At 36.1% G+C, this 23,182-nt stretch overlaps 1 protein-coding gene across 1 annotated transcript in view; it reads left to right on the top strand.

The window, feature by feature from the left end:
• The window catches only part of GPR149 (G protein-coupled receptor 149), a 76,433-nt gene that overhangs the window by 7,057 nt on the left and 46,194 nt on the right, over window positions 1-23,182 (top strand). Inside the window, exon 3 of the mRNA XM_007471990.1 lies at window positions 401-858. Within this exon, the coding sequence (XP_007472052.1) occupies window positions 401-858 (458 nt within the window). The remainder of the gene's footprint in view (window positions 1-400; window positions 859-23,182) is intronic.

The raw sequence follows: 23,182 nt of genomic DNA, 5'->3' as shown, positions 1-23,182 counted from the left end.
GTAGCAAAATAAAATTTATAAACAATGTATTTTATCCCAAAATAAAGAAATGTAGAGATAATTGGTAGACTGATAGAGCTAAAACTAAAACTGAGTGGATATGAGACTATTCTAATTCATGGATAAATTTTTTACATAAAATTTCTTTAAAGACTTCAGTGTCCTGGGGTTGTATGTATTTCAAGCCTTCCATTGTGTAAGTGAGAACAGTTAGGCCCAGAGTGATAAGGTGGTTGAATTTGTGAGGCACAGTTGCTTTGCATAATTTGACAAGAAGTAAACGAAGATAATTCAACTAATCAGGTTGAATTCACTTTCCTATTTTTATTCATTTTGTATATCCAAGCACTGTTTATATCTATCTTCCTAATCATGGAATTTTGTTTTTGTTTTTACATAGCCAAGAGGAGATGCTTTGAATTCAATCTATCATTTCAACGAAGTTATGGAATTTATAAAATAGCACATGAAGATTACTATGATGATGATGAAAATTCAATATCCTATCACAATCTCATGAACTATGAGTGCAAAACTACAAAAGACTCTCAGAGAGACTCTCATAATGTATTCAATGCCATAAAGGTGGAAATCAGCACCACACGCTCTCTGGACAGCTCCACACTAAAAGGCATCAACAAATGTACAAACACTGATATTATAGATGCTAAACAGGATTCCCACAATGAAAAGACTGTTGATCCACTGCTCCCTGAAAAAACAGAAGGTGATATTAAATATGATGAAACCACCCTTTTGGAAGGGCCAGAAAGAAGACTTTCTCATGAGGAGAGTCAGAAACCAGACCTTTCAGACTGGGAATGGTGTAGGAGTAAATCAGAAAGAACCCCTCGTCAGGTACAGTAAAGGTTGTTATTCTTCTTAAATTAAAAGTAAGACCAAATATGACAGCATGCAAAAAAATTATCCGTTGCTTATTTTATTCATCCAACTCCAAGGTTATCTTCTCTTAACTCAATTAATTTCCATAAAACTAAATTTTATTTCAAAGTGTCTTTTTAAAATTTTTTAATTAGTTCTACACTTTTAGTCAAATTCTATCTATTTTGGAATTGGCAGAGCTAAACAGGATCATTGGAACAAGCCTCTATTTTAACCTGAAGTAATCTGTGTAAATTCAGACTAGACCTCAAAACTTATTTCAAATTAGTAAACTTGTAGGTTTTATATTTTTTCTTCACCTGAAAAGTTTACACAAGTGTCCAAAACAGGTTTTGGGGCAAATGTTTATACAATTACCGGTAAACAGTTAGTCCTTTTGCAACTCTACTATTCACATAGCTTGGCTATTAGTCTTTTTTTTTGTTTTGAATTTTATTGCTTTATTTTTTTATACAGCAGGTTCTATTTTTTAAACATCTTTATTAGAATATAATTGCTTTACAATGGAGTGTTAGTTTGTGCTGTATAACAAAGTGAATCAGCTATATGTATACATATAGCCCCATATCCCCTCCCTCTTGCATCTCCCTCCCATCCTCCCAATCCCACCCTGCTAGGTGGACACAAAGCACCGAGCTGATCTCCCTGTGCTATGCAGCTGCTTCCCACTAGCTATCTGTTTTACATTTGTTAGTGAATATATGTCCATGTCACTCTCCCACTTCATCCCAGGTTATCCTTCCCCCTCCCCATGTCCTGCAGTCCATTCTTTATGTCTGTATTTTGATTCCTGTCCTGCCCCTAGGTTCTTCAGAACCTTTTTTTTTTAGATTCCATATAGATGTGTTAGCATACAGAATTTGTTTTTCTCTATCTGACTTACTTCACTCTGTATGACAGTCTCTAGATCCATCCACCTCACTACAAATAACTGAGTTTCATTTCTTTTTATGGCTGAGTAATATTCCATGTATATATGTGCCACATCTTCTTTATCCATTCATCTGTCAATGGACATTTATGTTGCTTCCATGTCCTGGCTATTGTAAACAGAGCTGCAATGAATATTGTGGTACATGACCCTTTTGAATTATGGTTTTCTCAGGGTATATGCCAGGAGTGGGATTGCTGGGTGTTATGATAGTTCTATTTTTAGATTATAAGGAAACTCCATACTGTTCTCCATAGTGGCTGTATCAATTTACATTCCCACCAACAGTGCAAGAGGGTTCCCTTTTCTCCACACCCTCTCCAGCATTTATTGTTTGTAGATTTTTGGATGATGGCCATTCTGACTGCTGTGAGGTGATACCTCATTGTAGTTTTGATTTGCATTTCTCTAATGATTAGTGATGTTGAGCATTCTTTCATGTGTCTGTTGGTGATAATGTATATCTTCTTTGGAGAAATGTCTATTTAGGTCTTCTGCCCATTTTTGGATTGGGTCGTTTGGTTTTTTGATATTGAGCTGCATGAGCTGCTTGTATATTTTGGAGATTAATCCTTTGTCAGTTGCTTCATTTCCAAATATTACTCCCATTCTGAGGGTAGTCTTTTCGCCTTGTTTATGGTTTCCTTTGCTGTGCAAAAGCTTTTAAGTTTCATTAGGTCCCTTTGTTTATTTTTGTTTTTCTTTCCACTTCTCTAGGAGGTGGATCAAAAAGGATCTTGCTGAGATTGATATCATGGAGTGTTCTGCCTATGTTTTCCTCTAAGAGTTTTATAGTGTCTGGCCTTCCATTTAGTCTTTAATCGATTTTGAGTTTATTTTTGTGTATGGTGTTAAGGAGTGTTCTAATTTCATTCTTTTACATGTAGCTGTCCAGTTTTCCCAGCACCATTTCTTGAGGAAGCTGTCCATTCTCCATTGTATATTCTTGCCTCCTTTATCAAAGATAAGGTGACCTTATGTGCGTGGGTTTATCTCTGGGCTTTCTGTCCTGTTCCATTAATCTATATTTCTGGTTTTGTGTCAGTACCACACTGTCTTGATTACTGTAGCTTTGTAGTGTAGTCTGAAGTAAGGGAGCCTGATTCCTCCAGCTCCGTTTCTCTTTCTCAGGATCACTTTGGCTATTGGGGGTCCTTTGTGTTTCTATGCAAATTGTGAAATTTTTGTTCTAGTTCTGTGAAAAATGCCATTGGTAGTTTGATAGGGATTGCATTGAATCTGTAGATTGCTTTGGGTAGTAGAGTCATTTTCACAATGTTGATTCTTCCAATCCAAGAACATGGTATATCTCTCCATCTGTTTGTATCATCTTTAATTTCTTCCACCAGTGTCTTATAGTTTTCTGCATACAGGTCTTTTGTCTCCTTAGGTAGGTTTATTCCTAGGTATTTTATTCTCTTTGTTGCAGTGGTAAATGGGAGTGTTTCCTTAATTTCTCTTTCAGATTTTTCATCATTAGTGTATAGGAATGCCAGAGATTTCTGTGCATTAATTTTGTATCCTGCTACTTTACCAAATTCACTGATTAGCTCTAGTAGTTTTCTGGTAGCATCTTTAGGATTCTCTATGTATAGTATCATGTCATCTGCAAACAGTGACAATTTTACTTCTTGTTTTCTGATTTGGACTCCTTTTATTTCATTTTCTTCTCTTATTGCTGTGGCTAAAACTTCCAAAACTATGTTGAATAATAGTGGTGAGAGTGGGCAACCTTGTCTTGTTCCTGATCTTAGTGGAAATGGTTTCAGTTTTTCACCATTGGGAACAGTGTTGGCTGTGGGTTTGTCATTTATGGCCTTTATTATATTGAGGTAGGTTCACTCTATGCCTACTTTCTGGAGGGTTTTTATCATAAACTGGTGTTGAATTTTCTCAAAAGATTTTTCTGCATCTATTGAGATGATCATATGGATTTTCTCCTTCAATTTGTTAATATGGTTTATCATATTGATTCATTTGCGTATATTGAAGAATCCTTGCACTCCTCGGATAAACCCCACTTGCTCATGGTATATGATCCTTTTAATGTGCTGTTGGATTCTGTTTGCTAGTATTTTATTGAGGATTTTTGCATGTTCATCAGTGATATTGGCCTGTAGTTTTCTTTTTTGTGGCATCTTTGTCTGGTTTTGGTATCAGGAGGATGGTGGCCTTATAGAATGAGTTTGGGAGTGTTCCTCCCTCTGCTATATTTTGGAAGAGTTTGAGAAGGATAGGTGTTAGCTCTTCTCTAAATGTTTGATAGAATTCACCTGTGAAGCCATCTTTCCTGGCCTTTTCTTTGTTGGAAGATTTTTGGGGTTTTTTTGCGGTACTCGGGCCTCTCACCGTTATGGCCTCTCCCGTTGCGGAGCACAGGCTCCAGATGCGCAGGCTCAGCGACCATGGCTCACGGGCCCAGCCACTCTGCAGCATGTGGGATATTCCTGGACCGGGGCACTAACCCGTGTCCCCTGCATCGGCAGGTGGACTCTCAACCACTGCGACACCAAGGAAGCCCTGTTGGAAGATTTTTAATTACAGTTTCAATTTCAGTGCTTGTGATTGGTCTGTTTTTATTTTCTATTTCTTCCTGGTTCAGTCTCAGATGGCTGTGCTTTTCTAATAATTTGTCCATTTCTTCCAGGTTGTCCATTTTATTGGCATATAGTTGCTTGTAGTAATCACTCATGATCCTTTGTATTTCCGCAGTCTCAGTAGTTACTTCTCCTTTTTCATTTCTAGCTCTATTTATTTGGGTCTTCTCCCTTTTTTTCTTGATGAGTCTGGCTAATGGTTTATCAATTTTGTTTATCTTCTCAAAGAACCAGCTTTTAGTTTTATTGATCTTTGCTCTCCTTTCCTTCATTCTTTTTCATTTATTTCTGATCTGATCTTTATGATTTCTTTCCTTCTGCTAACTTTGGGGGGTTTTTGTCCTTCTCTCTCTAATTGCATTAGGTGTAAAGTTAGGTTTTTTATTTGAGATATTTCTTGTTTCTTGAGGTAGGATTATATTGCTATAAACTTCCCTCTTAGAACTGCTTTTGCTGCATCCCATAGGTTTTGGGTCATCGTGATTTCATTGGCATTTGTTTCTAAGTATTTTTTGATTTCTTCTTTGATTTCTTCAGTGATCTCTTGGTTATTTAGTAGTGTATTGTTAGGCTTCCATGTGTTTGTTTTTTTTACAGATTTTTTCCTGTAATTGATATGTAGTCTCATAGCATTGTGGTCGGAAAAGCTATTTGATACAATTTCAATTTTTTAAAATTTACCAAGGCTTGATTTGTGACCCAAGATATGATCTATCCTGGAATATGTTCCATGAGCACTTGAGAAGAAAGTGTAATCTGCTGTTTTTGGATGGAATGTCTTATAAATATCAATTAAGTCCATCTTGTTTAACGTGTCATTTAAAGCTTGTGTTTCTTTTTTTATTTTCATTTTAGATGATCTGTCCATTGGTGAAAATGGGGTGATAATGTCCCCTATTATGATGGTATTACTGTCGATTTCCCCTTTTATGGCTGTTAGCATTTGCCTTATGTATTGTGGTGCTCCTATGTTGGGTGCATAAATATTTACAATTGTTATATCTTCTTCTTGGATCGATCCCTTGATCATTATGTAGTGTCCTTCTTTGTCTCTTGTAATATTCTTTATTTTAAAGTCTGTTTTGTCTGATATGAGAATTGCTACTCCAGCTTTCTTTTCACTTCCATTTGCATGGAATATCTTTTTCCATCCCCTCCCTTTCAATCTGTATGTGTTCCTAGGTCTGAAGTGGGTCTCTTGTAGACAGCATATGTACGGGTCTTGTTTTTGTATCCATTCAGCCAGTCTGTGTCTTTGGGTTGGAGCATTTAATCCATTTACATTCAAGGTAATTATCAATCTGTATGTTCCTATTGCCATTTTCTTAATTGTTTTCGGTTTGTTATTGTAAGTCTTTTCCTTCTCTTGTGTTTCCTGCCTAGAGAAGTTCCTTTAGCATTTGTTGTAGAGCTGGTTTGATGGTGCTGAATTCTCTCAGCTTTTTCTTATCTGTAAAGGTTTTAATTTCTCCATCAAATCTGAATGAGATCCTTATTGGTTAGAGTCATCTTGGTTGTAGGTTTTTCCCCTTCATCACTTTAAATATGTTCTGCCACTCCCTTCTGGCTTGCAGAGTTTCTGCTGAAAGATCAGCTATTAACCTTACGGGGATTCCCTTGTTTGTTATTTGTTGTTTTTCCTTGTGGTTTTTAATATTTTTTCTTTGTATTTAATTTTTGATAGTTTGATTAATATGTGTCTTGGTGTGTTTCTCCTTGGATTTAATCTGTGTGGGACTCTCTGCACTTTCTGGAGTTGATTGACTATTTCCTTACCCATATTTGGGAAGTTTTCAACTGTAATCTCTTCAAGTATTTTCTAAGTACCTTTTTTTTTCTCTTCTTCCTTTGGGACCCGTATAATTCGAATGTTGGTGCATTTAATGTTGCCCAGAGGTCTCTGAGATTGTCCTCAATTCTTTTCATTTCTTTTTTCTTTATTCTTCTCTGTGGTAGTTATTTCCACTATTTTATCTTCCAGGTCACTTATCCATTCTTCTGCCTCAGTTATTCTGCTATTGATTCCTTCTAGAGAATGTTTAATTTCATTTATTGTGTTGTTCACCATTGTTTGTTTGCTTTTAGTTCTTCTAGGTCCTTATTAAACGTTTCTTGTATTTTCTCCATTCTCTTTCCAAGATTTTTGATCATCTTTTCTATCATTACTCTGAATTCTTTTTTAGGTAGCCTGCCTATTTCCTCTTTTTTTTTTTTGGTCTGGCGGGTTTTTACCTTGCTCCTTCACCTGCTGTGTATTTCTCTGTCTTCTCATATTGCTTAACTTACTGTTTTGGGGTTCTCCTGTTTGCAGGCTACAGGTTCATAGTTCCCATTGTTTTTGGTGTCTGCTCCCAGTGGGTAAGGTTGGTTCAGTGGGTTGTGTAGGCTTCCTGGTGGAGGGGACTGGTGCCTGTGTTCTGTTGTATGAGGCTGGATATTGTCTTTTTGGTGGGCAGGACCACATTCGGTGGTGTGTTTTGGGTTGTCTGTGGCCTTATTATGATTTTAGGCAGCCTCTCTGCTAATAGGTGGGGTAGTATTCCTGTCCTGCTAGTTGTTTGGCATAGGGTGTCCAGCACTGTAGCTTGCTGGTCTTTGAGCGGAGCTGGGTCTTAGCATTGAGATGGAGATCTCTGGGAGAGCCATTTGATATTACATGGGGCCAGGAGGTGTGTGGTGGGCCAATGTCCTGAACTCGGCTCTCTCACCTCAGAGACACAGGCCTGACCCCCAGCCAGAGCTCCAAGACCCTGTAAGCCACACGGCTCAGAAGAAAAGGGAGATAAAGAAAAAAGAAAAAAGAAAGAAAGAAAAGAAAGTTATTAAAATAGAAAAATTTTTTAAAAATAAAACAGTAATAAAAAAAAGAAGAGAAAAAGGAAGAAGAGAGCAACCAAACCAAAAATCAAATCCACCAATGGTAACGAGCACTGAAAAACCATACTAAAGAAAAACGGACAGTCAGAACCCTAGGACAAATGGCAAAAGCAAAGCTATACAGACAAAATCACACAAAGAAGCATACACATACACACTCACAAAAAGAGAAAAAGGAAAAAAAAAATATATATCTATATATATATTTAAAAAGGAAGAGAGAAACCAAATCAATAAACAAATCTACCAATGATAATAACCTCTAAATACTAAACTAAGATAAACATAAAACCAGAAACAAATTAGATGCAGAAAGCAACCCCCAAGTCTACAGTTGCTCCCAAAGTCCACCGCCTCAATTTTGGGGTGATTTGTTGTCTATTCAGGTATTCCACAGATGCAGGTACATCACGTTTATTGTGGAGATTTAATCCGCTGCTCCTGAGGCTGCTGGGAGAGATTTCCCTTCCTCTTCTTTGTTCGCACAGCTCCTGGGGTTCAGCTTTGGATTTGGCCCCGCCTCTGCGTGTAGGTCTCCTGAGGGTGACTGTTCCCCACCCAGATAGGACAGGGTTAAGGGAGTGTCTGATAAGGGGGCTCTGGCTCACTCAAGCCGGGGGGGAGGGAAGGGTACAGAATGGGGGGCGAGCCTGCGGCGGCAGAGACCAGCATGACGTTGCAATAGGCTGAGGCGTGCCATGTGTTCTCCCGGGGAAGTTGTCCCTGGATCACGGGACCCTGGCAGTGGCGGGCTGCACAGGCTCCTGCGAGGGGAAGTGTGTATAGTGACCTGTGATTGCACACAGGCTTCTTGGTGTCTGCAGTACCAGCCTTAGCATTTCATGCCCATCTCTGCGATCCACGCTGATAGCCTCGGCTCACCCCCGTCTCTGGAGCTCATTTAGGTGGTACTCTAATCCCCTCTCCTTGCACACCCTGAAACAATGGTCTCTTGCCTCTTAGGCAGGTCCAGAGATTTTCCCAGACTCCCTCCTGGCTAGCTGTGGTGCATTAGCCCCCTTCAGGCTGTGTTCACGCAGCCAACCCCAGTCCTCTCCCTGGGATCTGAACTCCGAAGCCCGAGCCTCGGCTCCCAGCCCCTGCCCGTCCTGGCGGGTGAGCAGACAAGCCTCTCGGGCTGGTGAGTGCCGGTCGGCACCGATCCTCCGTGCGGGAATCTCTCTGCTTTGCCCTCCGCACCCCTGTTGCTGCGCTCTCCTCCGCGGCTCCGAAGCTCCCCCTGCTGCCCACTCCCCGTCCCTGCCAGTGAATGAGCTTCCTTCACAGCTCCCTCCCAGAAGTGCAGGTCCCATACCTATTCTTTTGTCCCTGGTTTTCCTTTTTTCTTTTGCCCTACCCAGGTCCATGGCGAGTTTCTTGCCTTTTGGGAAGCCTAAGGTCTTCTGCCAGCATTCAGCAGGTGTCCTGTAGGAGTTGTTCCACGTGTAGATGTAGTTTTGATGTATTTGTGGGGAGGAAGGTGATCACCACGTCTTACTCCTCTGCCATCTTGAAGGCTCCCCCCTATAGCAGGTTCTTATTAGTTATCTATTTTTTACACATTCGTGTATATATGTCAATCCCAATCTCCCAATTCATCACACCACCACAGCCACCCCCCGTTTCCCCCCTTGGTGTCTACATCTGTGTCTCTATTTCTGCCTTGCAAACCGGTTCATCTGTACCATTTTTCTAGATTCCACATATATGCGTTAATATACAATATTTATTTTTCTCTTTCTGACTTACTGCACTCTGTACGACAGTCTCGAGGTCCATCCACGTCTCTACAAATGACCCAATTTTGTTCCTTTTTATGGCTGAGTAATATTACACTGTATATACGTACCACACCTTCTGTATCCATTTTGCCTATTAGTCTTGCTGGAACTAGTCCCTCTAATACTCAGCGAGGAAAAAAAGACATATTCCAGAATAGACCCAAGTGAATCTTTGCAAAAACCCTGCTAAATGTTCCATCCTTTTAAGGATTGAAGAATAGTTATATAATTTTTAAAATTTTTATTTGTTTGTTTATTTATTTATTTTGGCTGCGTTGCTTCTTCGTTGTTGTGCACAGGCTTCTTATTGCTGTAGCTTCTCTTGTTGCAGAGCATGGGCTCTGTGCACGTGGGCTTCAGTAGTTGCAGCATGTGGGCTCTGTAGTTGTAGCTCATGGGCTCTAGAGCGCAGGCTCAGTAGTTGTGGCACACGGGCTTAGTTGCTCTGTGGCATGTGGAAATCTTCCTGGACCAGGGATCAAATCTGTGTCCCCTGCATTGGCAGGCGGATTCTTAACTGCTGCGCCACCAGGGAAGTCCCTATATGATGTTTTATAATGAAAGAATTTGTACCTTAAGCTCATCCCATTCTTTCCTAGATATAAGCCTGCCTAGAATGATGAGGGGTACTTCTTATTTTATTGAAATTGTAGTGTGATATTGATATAAGATTGTTCTTTGCTCCAAACGCTCATACCTGATAATTAAAGTTGCTCTTGCTTTTCACACAATTGATTTACTAGGAAAAGATATCTTTTTCTACATGACTTAACGTAAATCAGAGTCCACTTGCCCCTAACCTCTGGAATCAAAAGTATAGTTTTTCAAATATCTGCTAGTAATAGTGCAGTCACTGATCACAAGTATGACCATCTAACACCAACTATGAATATGAACAGAATAATCTGAGATGTCCTTTATTCTCCTTGATTAATTAAAACTACTAGTTTTTTTTTGATATCACCAGTTTTAAAAGTTGGATAATAAAACAAAATATACAAAATATATTATTAAAAATAATTATTCATAGTGTTTAGTGATTAGGTATCTCAAAAAATTCTAAATATTTGCTGTAAATTGCAAAATACAGTGAAAATTGTATTACTGACAGTATACACTGCTCAGTATTTTTAGAACAATGTGATACCCCAGCTAAGAGGGGAATCCCTACAATATCATCATCAATTTGTTCCTAAATAATCTAAACCTCCTGGTTTTCTTGCACTTAAAAATTAAGTAATATTATGAAGCATGTATGTGTGTGTATATCGCAGTAACTTGCAACTACAGTACCCTGTGTGCCACTCCCCTATTCCATCCTCATGCTCACCCCTTAGGGGTTTCAGCTACCTTGAATCTTGCTCATGCTTATTTGTTTTACTGTTTTAACACAAATGAATGTATTTCTAACACAATATATTCCTTAGTTTGCTTATTTTGAGCCTTCTAAAGATGGTATCATTTCTGGGACTTCCTTTTTTTCCACTCAACATTACTTCATTACATTTCATGTAATGAAATGACTTCATTTTCTAATGTATTTTGTCAAAGCGGTGGGAAATGCCATCTGAGCTAACACAACATACAGCCCTCATTTAAAAGCCTCAGTCATATTTTGGAGAATATAATCAATTAAACACATCTAGAAATATGTGAAAAGATCAGATACTGTTTACATATAAGCATGTTGTCTTATGAGAATGGTGAAGCACAACTTACACACCTCTGTAAAACAAACAAACAAAAATGCTACATGGAAAGCATAAAATGTTTATCAATTCAGGTATCTTTCAACTACAAAGATTTGCTTATTAAGTATTAATATTTTAACATTTATGAAGAGCAAGTAGTTCAGGAAACTGATTTAAGATGATACTTGTAAAAAATGTTTAGTGGTTAAATAGATAATATAATATCCAGGAAAAGTAAAATTTATATTTTAAGAAGCTAATTAAAATTAAATGAAATACTATCATAAATTTAAAACAACAGTAAGAAGTCCTTATGCCACAGGCTGATGTTATTTGTATGACTTTCCCTTAGCAAAATCACCTATGGACCTAAAGGTTAACATTATAACAAAAATACATTTAGAGTTGAAAAGCTTATGACAACTTTTCCTCTGACCAAAGACCGGTTTTAACTCTTACCCTATTCTTCACCAACAGATATTTCATGGGAGTAGGTGGTGACTTAGAAAGCACTTTCTTTTCATCCTTTTCTTCCAAGTTCCTTCTTTGCTCTGAAAGCAAAGTTAACTTATGTATCTTACAGTGATACAACAAACTGATAGATACTCTAATAACTTTCTGAAAACACTATCTCTTCTTATTTTCTATGGTTGTACTTTCAAATATTTAGGCTCAGTTTATCAGTTCATATCTAATGGTACTATATTAAATTGCGTATGTTCTTTGTTTTAGGCTATAAAAAAAGCAGGCTTGATTTAAAATGTATTTAATGAGCCTTACTATATTTTTACAATACACATTGCTTAATTTTTTTTTGAGTTTATGTGAGTAAACAAATTCTCAGTATATCTTGTTGGAAATCCTGGTAGGAGTGAGAGTGTCAGATCAAGGTTAAGTTATAAAGGAAATGGGAGTAGAATGGCTTCAGTAGGTTTAAATGTGATCCAATAAAATGTGTCACAGGTGAGAGTGTTTGTAAGACTAAAACTGTGTTACACTTAGCCACACAATCAATTCTTTTTGGACCCCTAGTAGGTAGAGTCCTAAGCAGTTTACTGTTTAAAAATTCAGAAAAAATAGTCAGAAATGCCAGAGTTCTTCGGTTACAAAGTTTTAATGTGGTCGCCATGGTATGACTGTTCCTCAAGTGAATAATGATTTTCCACAACCCCAAAGTTTTGTCATCTATGAATAAAGAAAATTGTACTTATAAAATAATTTAGTAACTTATGGGAGATCACTCTAATTTTCTCTTTTAATACTAAGCTCATCAAGTTATCCATGGATTCCGTTTTCTTTTGTTTTAATGTGTTGTCTTAGAGCTCTAGAAACTCATTTATTACTGTAAATCAGAAGCAAAGATATGCTGTCACTATGTCACTTAGTCCCACTAATAATTCTGTATCATCATAGTATTTGAAAGATGAAAGGTCCTTCACTATGCCAATAGAATATAGCCAACCAGATTCTGAAAAAATCCTTCTCAAATGAGAGTCAAATGGGGGAAGTGATTGCTTTTGAATTAGCTACACACAAACCATTTAGTATAAGGATGAATAAACCAACAGAACTAACTTTACAGTCACTGGGGAATCAAAGAAATTTAATTTTTCTTTTAAGGAAAATGATTTAACTATCTAAAATTAACTATCTAAAAATAGTTTTACAAATTAAAGTTGTGTTTGCTCACAGAGTTCAGGGGCAATATTGGTTTCTGTAATCTTTTTTTAACGTTATTATTTCTTTAAATCCTTTTCGTAGAAAACTATAGAAAGCAAATGCCTATCTAACTGATTTTGGGTTCTTTAGATCCGAGCTTCTCAAACTTTAATGTGCAAATAAGTCAAATGGGGATCTTGTTAAAATGTAGATTATGATTGAGTAGATCTGAGGTAGGGTCTGACATTCTGCATTTCTGACAAACCCCCAGGTGACTGGTGCAAAATCAAAGTCCCATCCCAGACCTACAGAATCAGTAACGTGTATCTGAACCAACGCCAGTTTGAGTACTTAATTTAAGTACTTCTTTCTAAAATTTAAGAAGTGCAGTTTTAACATCTAATCACTAGGAGATGGATACTAGTTTAAAGATTGGGGCAAAATCAATCCTCTTCATTTAACATAGGCCCCATAAAGTGAAATAAGACTTGAAGAAGATACCCCAGTATGCATATCTCTTTCCTCTCCCTAAAAAAAGTGCATCTTCTCTTTTCATTTTAAAAAATAAACTATTTTCCTGTGACACTGTCAGCTTGATAATTGCAAATGCTGAAACTTGTTCTCTGAGTAATTTTTGACATTTTTAACTGAAGTGACTAGGAGAAAAACTTACTTATCACCTCCTATTTGTAGCCTCAAGGCAAAGAGGTTAGCCTTATCCTAACACAAAATGAGTGTTTGGAATATAGATATTTTATATTTAGCTACATCCGTTTGTTTGGAGTGGTTAGTTCCACTCACTGTTCAGAGACCTGAAAAATTGTTATACTGCTTTCTTTTTTCAAAACATTTATAATCCTTATTTTTTATGATTATAAGGTAATATAATTATTGTAGAAAATTTAGAAATTGCTGATAAGCAAAGAAAAACACCCACTTCTAACCACCCAGAGTTAATCACTGTTTACATTTTATCATATAAAACTTTAGGCTCTTTCCTAAGCATATATTTTCACTTTTGACAAAAATGGGATCATATTGCATGTACTGTTTTGTCATCTACTTTGTCCACTTAAGAGTATAATTTTCACCTGATTTAAATTGTTTGAGTCATTTGTGTGATTATCTGGTATAGTTTAGAATGGCTATTTAGAGTGTGGTTTAAAACTCATTCACAAATGTAAATTTGTTCTCAAGTATTTAAAGTCTTGAAAGTTGAAACTAAGGGAATTTCATTGTAAACTAATTTGAATATTTTATAACACATTTTGTGATCCTCACATCATGTATCATTTGCTGAAATGAAGTAAAATTGAGCTAACTGTTCACTTTCTATGGATTCAAGGGGATTATCATTGGATCAAAGCTTGTGTAGAATCCTATAATTCACTGTTTAAGCTAAGGATTCTGTTAATATCCTCAAAAAGCCTCATGGCCTTACAGGCTATGTGTTGGAATCGCCCAGTTATGGCTTGAATCTCTTTTACAGCTCCTGTTGAGTGTTATCCCTTATTTGAACTCAAATGGCTGGAAACACTACATTTTTAAAACATTTTATTATGAACTAATTTTAGAGTTACAAAACAGTTTTTTAAATAGTATGAGAGTTCTAATATATCCTTCATCCAGCTTCTATTAATGTTAACATGTTACATGATGATAATGTAATTATTAGGGAATTAATAATCAATTTATAGACCTTATTTCAGTTTTGCCAGCTGTCCCGCTGATGTCCTCTTTCTGGTCCAGAACCTGATCCTCAGTTCCTTACTGCATTTGTTGTCATGTCTCCTCAGATTCTTCAATCTATAGCAGTTCCACAGTCTTTCTGTGTCTTACATGATTTTGACAGTTTTGAAGACAACCAGCCAGTTTGTTTTGTTTTGGTTTATTTCTGGAATATCCTTCAATTTGTAATTAACGTATGCTTATTAATCAATTGAGCTTATGCATTTTTGACAAGAATAACACAGAAGTGATGTTTGCCCTTCCCAGCACATCATATCAAGAGGTACCTGATGTTGATATGTCTTATGATGGTGATGTAAACTTTGATCACTTAGTAAAGGTGAGGTCTGCCAGATTTCTCCATGTAAAGTTACTATTTTTCCCTTTGTAATTTATAAGTATCTTGTAGGGAGCTATTTTGAGGCTATGCAAATATTCTGTTTCCTATCATACTTTTGCCCACTAATTTTAGCATTAATTGATGAACCTTGCCTGTAACAATTATTACATGAAGGTGATTTTCTATTTTTATAATTTCTTCTATATTTATTAGTGGAATTCTCCTGTAAGAAAAAGTTATCCCTTCTCCTCTGTTTACTTATTTGTATCAGTATGAGATCATAGGTATTTATTTTAATCTATAGGTTATTAGCCATACTATTATTTATTTTATTACTCCAGTTATCCTAAATTTGGCCATTGGGAGCTTCTTCAAGTTGATGCCTTTCTCCTCAACAGGCCATTCTCATCTTTTTGAGCACTTCCTTACTTTCTAGCAACACAAGATATTCCAGCCTCATTTTCTATTTTCCCTGACCCATCCCTAAAATCAACCATTTTTCCAAGGAGTTCTAGTCACTTTTGTTAGAGAATGGGATTTAGAAACCAACATCTGAGTATGCTTATTGTTACAGAGGTGTCTTGCTTCTAGACCCTATCATTGGACAGATCTAGGAAATACATATATATGTGCTCATGTAGAAATCTATATTTCTATATCAGTTTCTCTGTATAAATCATTTAAAACCATGAGTTTACACTGATAGTCCCAAGTCCAATCAAATACCACAGAATTCATTCACACCTTTCCCTTTTCTTACTTGTTACTTCTTTTTCTGACAGTGAGGAAACTGGTTCTCATTCTCTACAAATTTCTTTACTTATCTGCTCAATCCTGGTATACACATAAAGCAGTTTTAGAATTGCTAACCCACACCACTGTGGGAAAAAATATTAACTAGAGTATAATAGTTGTGTATAGTTCTTTTTATCTTTAACCTTACAGTTTATCGTCACAATACAATCTTCTACATTTATTAGGTTAGTTATTTACATTTCCATTCCCTTCATTTTATATTACATTTTGAGTTCTTTTGATTCTTTTTGATTTTGATTATTTATGTTTAAGTATGTGAAATTATTACCATGTTTCCAAGAGTCGGAACTATAGAAAAGGTATACCATCCTCCCTCATTCCTTTTTCCCTGTTCTCGTTTTCCCATTCTTACCACCCTGTTCCCACCTATCCCCGGTAAGTAACCAATATCATACTTTCTAGTTTAATCTTCCTGTATGTCTTTTTGCACAATGAACAGATACATGCATATCTTCTTATATCTTCTTCTTCCTTACATATACTCTTTCTCACTTTGCTTTTTTCACTAAATAATATATCCTAGAAGTCATTCCATATCAGTTCATAGAGATCTTCCTCATTCTTTTTATAGCTGCATGATAATCCATAGTGTGGATACACCATAGTTATTTCAACCACTCTCTTATATGGACCTTAGATTGTTTCTTATATTTTGCAATTAAAAATAATATCGCAGTGAATAACCTCATGCAAATGTATTTTCATATTGTTGGAAGTGTATCTTTAGGGTAAATTCCTAGAATTAGAATTTCTAGGTCAAAAGTTAAGTGTAATTTTGTTAGAAATAGTCATAAATGTTTGCACTGCCACCAGCAATGTATAACAGAAGACCCTTTTCCCCACCACCTCAGTAATAGCATATATTACCATGCTTTTTAATTTTTGCCACTCTGATAGTACAGAAATACTATCTCAGGTTGTTTTAAATTATATTTATATAATTATAAGTGAGTTTAAATGGTTTTCATTTGTTTAAGAGCCTTTTTTATCTTTTTATTTTTTGTAAACTGTTTTTATCTCTTTTCCATTTTTCTATTGGAGTTTTGTCCCTTTATCCTTCAATTTTTAAAAGTTCTTTATATATTAGGGATATTAGTTTTTTGTGATATATATTGCAAATATTTTTTCCTAGTTTGTCATTTGTATTTTAACTTTACTTATGATGTTTTTTAGCATGCACAATTTTAAAATTTGTTTATAGTAAAATCTATCAATTATTTTATTTACTTGCATCTGGATTTTGTCATAGTTAGAAAGCCAGTTTTATTTTTTATTTTATTTTTTTAAATTTTATTTTATTGAAGTATAGTTGATTTACAATGTCATGTTAGTTTCAGGTGTACAGCACAGTGATTCAATTTAAAGAAGTTAAAAATAAAGTTTGTCCAGATGATTCTGATGAGCACCCATCACCCTAGGCTTCTCATGTGCCCTGCTTCTGCCTCTTGGGCCCATCCAGAACCATTCTGTTACCTCTCCCACTTGCTGTTAAGTTAATGAAATATGGTTATCCAATTCTTCACATTGCTGTCCTTTCTCATTTATGCTAACTAAATATTGTTACTTTCCTCAGCCTTTCTCGTGATAAATTCACTTACAGTAGCCTATAGGCTTTAATTATGTAAAACCTAGAATCAAACAGAATGTTCAAGCTGTCTTTTCTTCTTCACTCTGTGAGCTACACTTCTCTTAATGCATCTTAAGGTCACATTCACTTATTCGGCAGCCATATCACACTGCTGGTGTGTTTAACATCAGCTAACAACACCCTTAAGCCCCTTTGCTCATGCTGCTGCTTAGACTACCTTTGTAGTCTATTGTTTGACTCAGTCTTATCTCGGTTCAATTTCATCTAGTTCCACTTAGTTAACTCTTCCATTATTTTCAATAACCTTTTCTAATGCCATCAAAATGCTTTCAGATACTGATTCTAAGACCTGACTTCTGTGCTGTAATTCCCAAATTTGTATCAGCCATGGATTTAATAAATCACCCTTCATATTTTTATATAAACTGTTTACTAAAAATGTGGGGCAAGACAGGGCCAAAGAAATTGGCCTGCTGTATACCACCAGAAACAAGTCCCTCCTTTAGTTTGGTTTATTTAAAAACACCTTTAGTATTGTGGTTCCAATAGTTATTAATCTCTTTAGTTTCCCTTGCAATCAATATATTTTTACTCTCTCTTGTTCACATGGATGTAATTAGTATATTATGCGATGCTTTAATGAAACACTAATATAAAATTTTCTAGCACATCTCTTTTATCTGTCATTAATTCGTTTATTTATTCAATAAATATTATTAATAAAAACACTATGGATATAAAGATATAAGCTTCCTGCCTTCAAGTTAGGAAGTAGACTTTCAAGCAAATAGCTGAGCCTCAGTGAGAAAAGAGTGAACAGAATACAGACAATGCATTTTTAGACCATGGAGGATGGAGTGATTATGTCCAGCAACCGTGAGGAAGAAAGGAATTGTTCCATTAAGACATGGTTTTAGTAAACTAATACTGTGTCATCATCTTAAATCTTCTTTTTTTTTTTTTTGGCGCTCAAACTCTATCTTTTCATCAAGTAAATCTTAGAAATGTCCCAGGAATTGATGTAAATATTACTTGTCTAGTTTGTTGATTTCATTTCTTTCCATTTGAAAAAGGAGAAACATTTGCACATTTCCAGTGTTCGATTTCCCATCTGCATAAAGGTCATCAACCGTGTTTATATACAACTTTTCCTAGTAACTTTGAACATGATTCTTTTGAGGGATTAATCTTGCACCCTTGCAGTAGCAAGTTTCTCCGCTATTATTTCTTTTCTTTTTTTTTTCATATTTTTTTTCTCACATCTTCATTGGAGTATAAATGCTTTACAATGTTGTGTTAGTTTCTACTGTAAAGTGAATCAGCTATATGTATACATATATCCCCATATCCCCTCCCTCTTGAGCCTCCCACCCACCCTCCATATCCCATCCTACTAGGTTGTCACAAACCACCGAGCTGATCTCCCTGTGCTATGCAGCAGCTTCCCACTAGTCATCCATTCCCACTTCATCCCAGCTTCCCCTTCCACCCTGTACCCACAAGTCCATTCTCTACATCTACGTCTTTATTCCTGCCCTACCACTAGGTTCATCAGTACTGCTTTTTTAAGTTCCATATATATTCATTAGCATACATTATTTGTTTTTCTCCTTCTGACTTACTTTACTCTGTATGACAGTCTCTAGTTCCATCCACCTCACTACAAATAACTCAGTTCCGTTCCTCTTTATGGCTGAGTAATATTCCATTGTATATATGTGCATCTTCTTTATCCAGTCATCTGTTGATGGACACTTAGGTTGCTGCCATGTCCTGGCTATTGTAAATAGAGCTGCAATGAACATATTGGTACATGTCTCTTTTTGAATTACGGTTTTCACAGGGTATATGCCCAGTAGTGGTAATATGGTAGTTCTATTTTTAGTTTTTTAAGGAACCTCCATAATGTTCTCCATAGTGGCTGTATCAATTTACATTCCCACCAACAGTGCAAGAGGGTTCCCTTTTCTCCATACCCTCTCCAGCATTTATTGTTTGTTCCTTTTTATTGACGATGGCCATTCTGACCAGTGTGAGGTGATACCACACTGTGGTTTTGATTTGCATTTCTCTAATGATTAGTGATGTTGAGCATCTTTTCATGTATTTGTTGGCCATCTGTATGTCTTCTTTGGAGGAATGTTCATTTAGGTCTTCCACCCATTTTTGGATTGGGTTTTTTGTTTTTTTGATATTGAGCTGCATGAGCTGCTTGTATATTTTGGAGATTAATCCTTTTTCCGTTGCTTCATTTGCAAATATTTTCTCCCATTCTGAGAGTTGTCTTTTCATCTTGTTTATGGTTTCCTTTGCTGTGCAAAAGCTTTTAGTTTCATTAGGTACCATTTGTTTATTTTTGTTTGTTTTTATTTCCATTTTTCTAGGAGGTGGGTCAAAAAGGATCTTGATGTGATTTATGTCATAGAGTGTTGTGCCTGTGTTTTCTTCTAAGGGTTGTAGTGTCTGGTCTTTCCTTAAGGTCTTTAATCCATTTTGAGTTTATTTTTGTGTATGGTGTCAGGGTGTGTTCTAATTTCATTCTTTTACCTGTAGCTGTCCAGTTTTCCCAGCACCACTTATTGAAGAGGCTGTCTTTTCCCCATTGTATATTCTTACTTCCTTTATCAAAGATAAGTTGACCATATGTGTGTGGGTTTATCTCTGGGCTTTCTATCCTGTTCCATTGATCTATATTTTTATTTTTTGTGCCAGTACCATACTGTCTTGATTACTGTAGCTTTGTAGTATAGTCTGAAGTCAGGGAGCCTGATTCCTCCAGCTCTGTTTTTCTTTCTTAAGATTGCTTTGGCTATTCGGGGTCTGTTGTGTTCCCATACAAATTGTGAAATTTCTTGTTCTATTTCTGTGAAAAATGCCATTGGTAATTTTATAGGGATTGCATTGAACCTGTAGATTGCTTTGGGTAGTATAGTCATTTTCACAATATTGATTCTTCCAATCCAAGGACATGGTATATCTCTCCATCTGTTTATGTTATCTTTGATTTCTTTCATCAGTGTTTTATAGTTTTCTGAGTACAGGTCTTTTGCCTCCTTAGGTAGGTTTATTCCCAGGTATTTTATTCTTTTTGTTACGATGGTAAATGGGACTGTTTCCTTAATTTCTCTTTCTGATATTTTGTTGCTAGTGTATAGGAATGCCAGAGATTTCTGTGCATTAATTTTGTGTCCTGCAGCCTTACCAAATTCATTGATTAGTTCTAGTAGTTTTCTGGTGGCATCTTTAGGATTTTCCATGTATAGTGTCATGTGCTTGGCAAACAGTGACAGTTTTACTTCTTCTTTTCCAATTTGTATTCATTTTATTTCTTTTTCTTCTCTGATTGCTATGGCAAGGACTACAATACTGTGTTGAATTATAGTGGTGAGAGTGGACATCCTTGTCTTGTTCCTAATCTTAGAGGAAATGGTTTCAGTTTTTCACCATTGAGAGTGATGTTTGCTGTGGACTTGTCGTGTATGGATTTTATTATGTTGAGGTAGTTTCCTTCTATGCCCACTTTCTGGAGAGTTTTTTTTATCATAAATGGGTGCTGAATTTTGTCAAAAGCTTTTTCTGCATCTACTGAGATGATCATATGGGTTTTATTCTTTAATTTGTTAATATGGTGTATCACATTGATTGTTTTGTGTATATTGAAGAATCCTTGCATCCCTGGGATAAATCCCACTTGACCATGGTGTATGATCCTTTTAATGTGTTGTTGGATTCTGTTTGCTAGTATTTTGTTGAGGAGTTTTGCATCTATATCAGTGATATTGGTCTATAATTTTCTTTTTTTGTGATATCTTTGTCTGGTTTTGGTGTCAGGGTCATGGTGGCCTCACAGAACTAGTTTGGGAGTGCCCCTCCCTCTGCAACTTTTTGGAAGAGTTTGAGAAAGAGAGGTGTTAACTCTTCTCTAAATGTTTTGATAGAATTCACCTGTGAAGCTATCTGGTCCTGGACTTTTGTTTGTTGGAAGATTTTTAATCACAGTTTCAATGTCATTACCTGTGATTGTCTGTTTATATTTTCTAATTCTTCCTGGTTCAATCTTGGAAGGTTGTACTTTTCCAAGAATTTTTCCATTTCTTCCAGGTTGTCCATTTTATTGGCATATAGTTGCTTGCAGTAGTCTCTTATGATCTTTTGTATTCCTGCGGTGTCAGTGGTAATCTCTCCTTTTTCATTTCTAATTTTATTGATTTGAGTCCTCTCCCTTTTTTTCTTGATTAGTCTGGCTAAAGGTTTATCAATTTTGTTTATCTTCTCAAAGAACCAGCTTTTAGTTTTATTGATCTTTGCTATTGTTTTCTTTGTTTCTATTTCATTTATTTCTGCTCTGATCTTTATGATTTCTTTCCTTCTGCTAACTTTGGGTTTTCTTTGTTCTTCTTTTCTAGTTGCTTTAGGTGTAAGGTTAGATTGTTTTTTTTGAGATTTTTCTCTTTTCTTGTGGTGAGCTTGAATTGCTAAGAATTTCCCTCTTAGAACTGCTTTTGATGTGTCCCATAGATTTTGTATCATTGTGTTTTCATTGTCATTTGTTTCTAGGTATTTTTTTATTTCCTCTTTGATTTCTTCAGTGATCTCTTGGTTATTTAGCAGTGCACTGATTAGCCTCCATGTATTTGTGTTTTTTACTGTTTTTTTCCTGTAATTGATTTCTAATCTCATAGCATTGTGGTCAGAAAAGATGCTTGATATGATTACAGTTTTCTTAAATCTTCCAAGGCTTGATTTGTGACCCAAGATGTGATCTATTCTGGAGAATGTTCTATGTGCACTTGAGAAGAAAGCGTATTCTTCTACTTTCAGGTGGAATATCCTAAAAATATCAATTAAGTCTATCTGGTCTATTGTGTCATTTAAAGCTTGTGTTTCCTTATTTATTTTCTGTCTGGATGATATATCTATTGCTGTAAATAGGGTGTTAAAGTCCCCCACTATTATTGTGTAACTGTCGATTTCCCCTTTTATGGCTGTTAGCATTCGCCTTATGTATTGAGGTGCTTCTATGTTAGATGCATAAATATTTATAACTGTTATGCTTTCTTCTTGGATTGATCCCTTGATCATTAAGTAGTGTCCTTCCTTATCTCTTGTAACATTCTTTATTTTAATGTCTATTTTATCTGATATGAGTATTGCTACTCCAACTTTCTTGTGATTTCCATTTGCATGGAATATCTTTTTCCATCCCCTCAGTTTCAGTCTGTATGTGTCCCTAGGTCTGAAGCAGGTTTCTTGTAGACAGCATATATAAGGGTCTTGATTTTGTATCCATTCAGCCAGTCTGTGTCTTTTGGTTGGAGCATTTAATCCATTTGCATTCAAGGTGATTATTGACTTGTACGTTCCTATTACCATTTTCTTAATTGATTTGCATTTGTTTTTGTGGGTCTTTTCCTTCTCTTGTGTTTCCTGCCTAGAGAAGTTCCTTTAGCATTTGTTGTAAAGCTGGTTTCGTGGTAGCTTTTGCTTGTCTGTAAAGCTTTTCATTTCTCCATTGAATCTGAATGAGATCCTTGCCGAGTAGAGTAATCTTGGTTGTAGGTTTTTCCCTTTCATCATTTTAAATATGTCTTGCCCCTCCCTTCTGGCTTGCAGAGTTTCTGCTGAAAGATCAGCTGTTAACCTTATGGGGATTCCCTTGTATGTTTTTTGTTGCTTTTCCCTTGCTGCTTTTAATATTTTTTCTTTGTATTTAAGTTTTAATACTTTGATTAATACGTGTCTCAGTGTGTTTCTCTTTGTGTTTTTCCTGTATGGGACTCTGTGCTTCCTGGACTTCACTGACTATTTCCTTTCCCATGTTAGGGAAGTTTTCAACTGTAATCTCTTCAAGTATTTTCTCAGACCCTTTCTTTTTCTTTTCGTCTTCTGGGACCCCTATAATTCGAATGTTGTTGTGTTTAATGTTGTCCCAAAGGTCTCTGAGACTGTCCTCAATTCTTTTCATTCTTTTTCTTTATTCTGCTCCCTGGCAGTTATTTCCACCATTTTATCTCCCAGCTCACTTATCCATTCTTCTGCCTCAGTTATTTTGCTATTGATTCCTTCTAGAGAATTTTAAATTTCAGTTATTGTGTTGTTCATCACTGTTTGTTTGCTCTTAGTTCTTCTAGGTCCTTGTTAAATGTTTCTTGTATTTTCTCAATTCTGTTTCCAAGATTTTGGATCATCTTTACTATCATTACTCTGAATTCTTTTTGAGGTAGGTTGCCTATTTCATCTTCATTTATTTGGTCTTGTAGGTTTTTACCTT

The sequence above is a fragment of the Lipotes vexillifer genome, unplaced genomic scaffold (assembly GCF_000442215.2).
Source record: "Lipotes vexillifer unplaced genomic scaffold, Lipotes_vexillifer_v1.1 scaffold46, whole genome shotgun sequence".
NCBI classification, from domain to species: Eukaryota; Metazoa; Chordata; class Mammalia; order Artiodactyla; family Lipotidae; genus Lipotes; species Lipotes vexillifer.
Note: the sequence above shows the minus strand (reverse complement) of the source record. Positions and strands in the feature narration are given on the sequence as shown.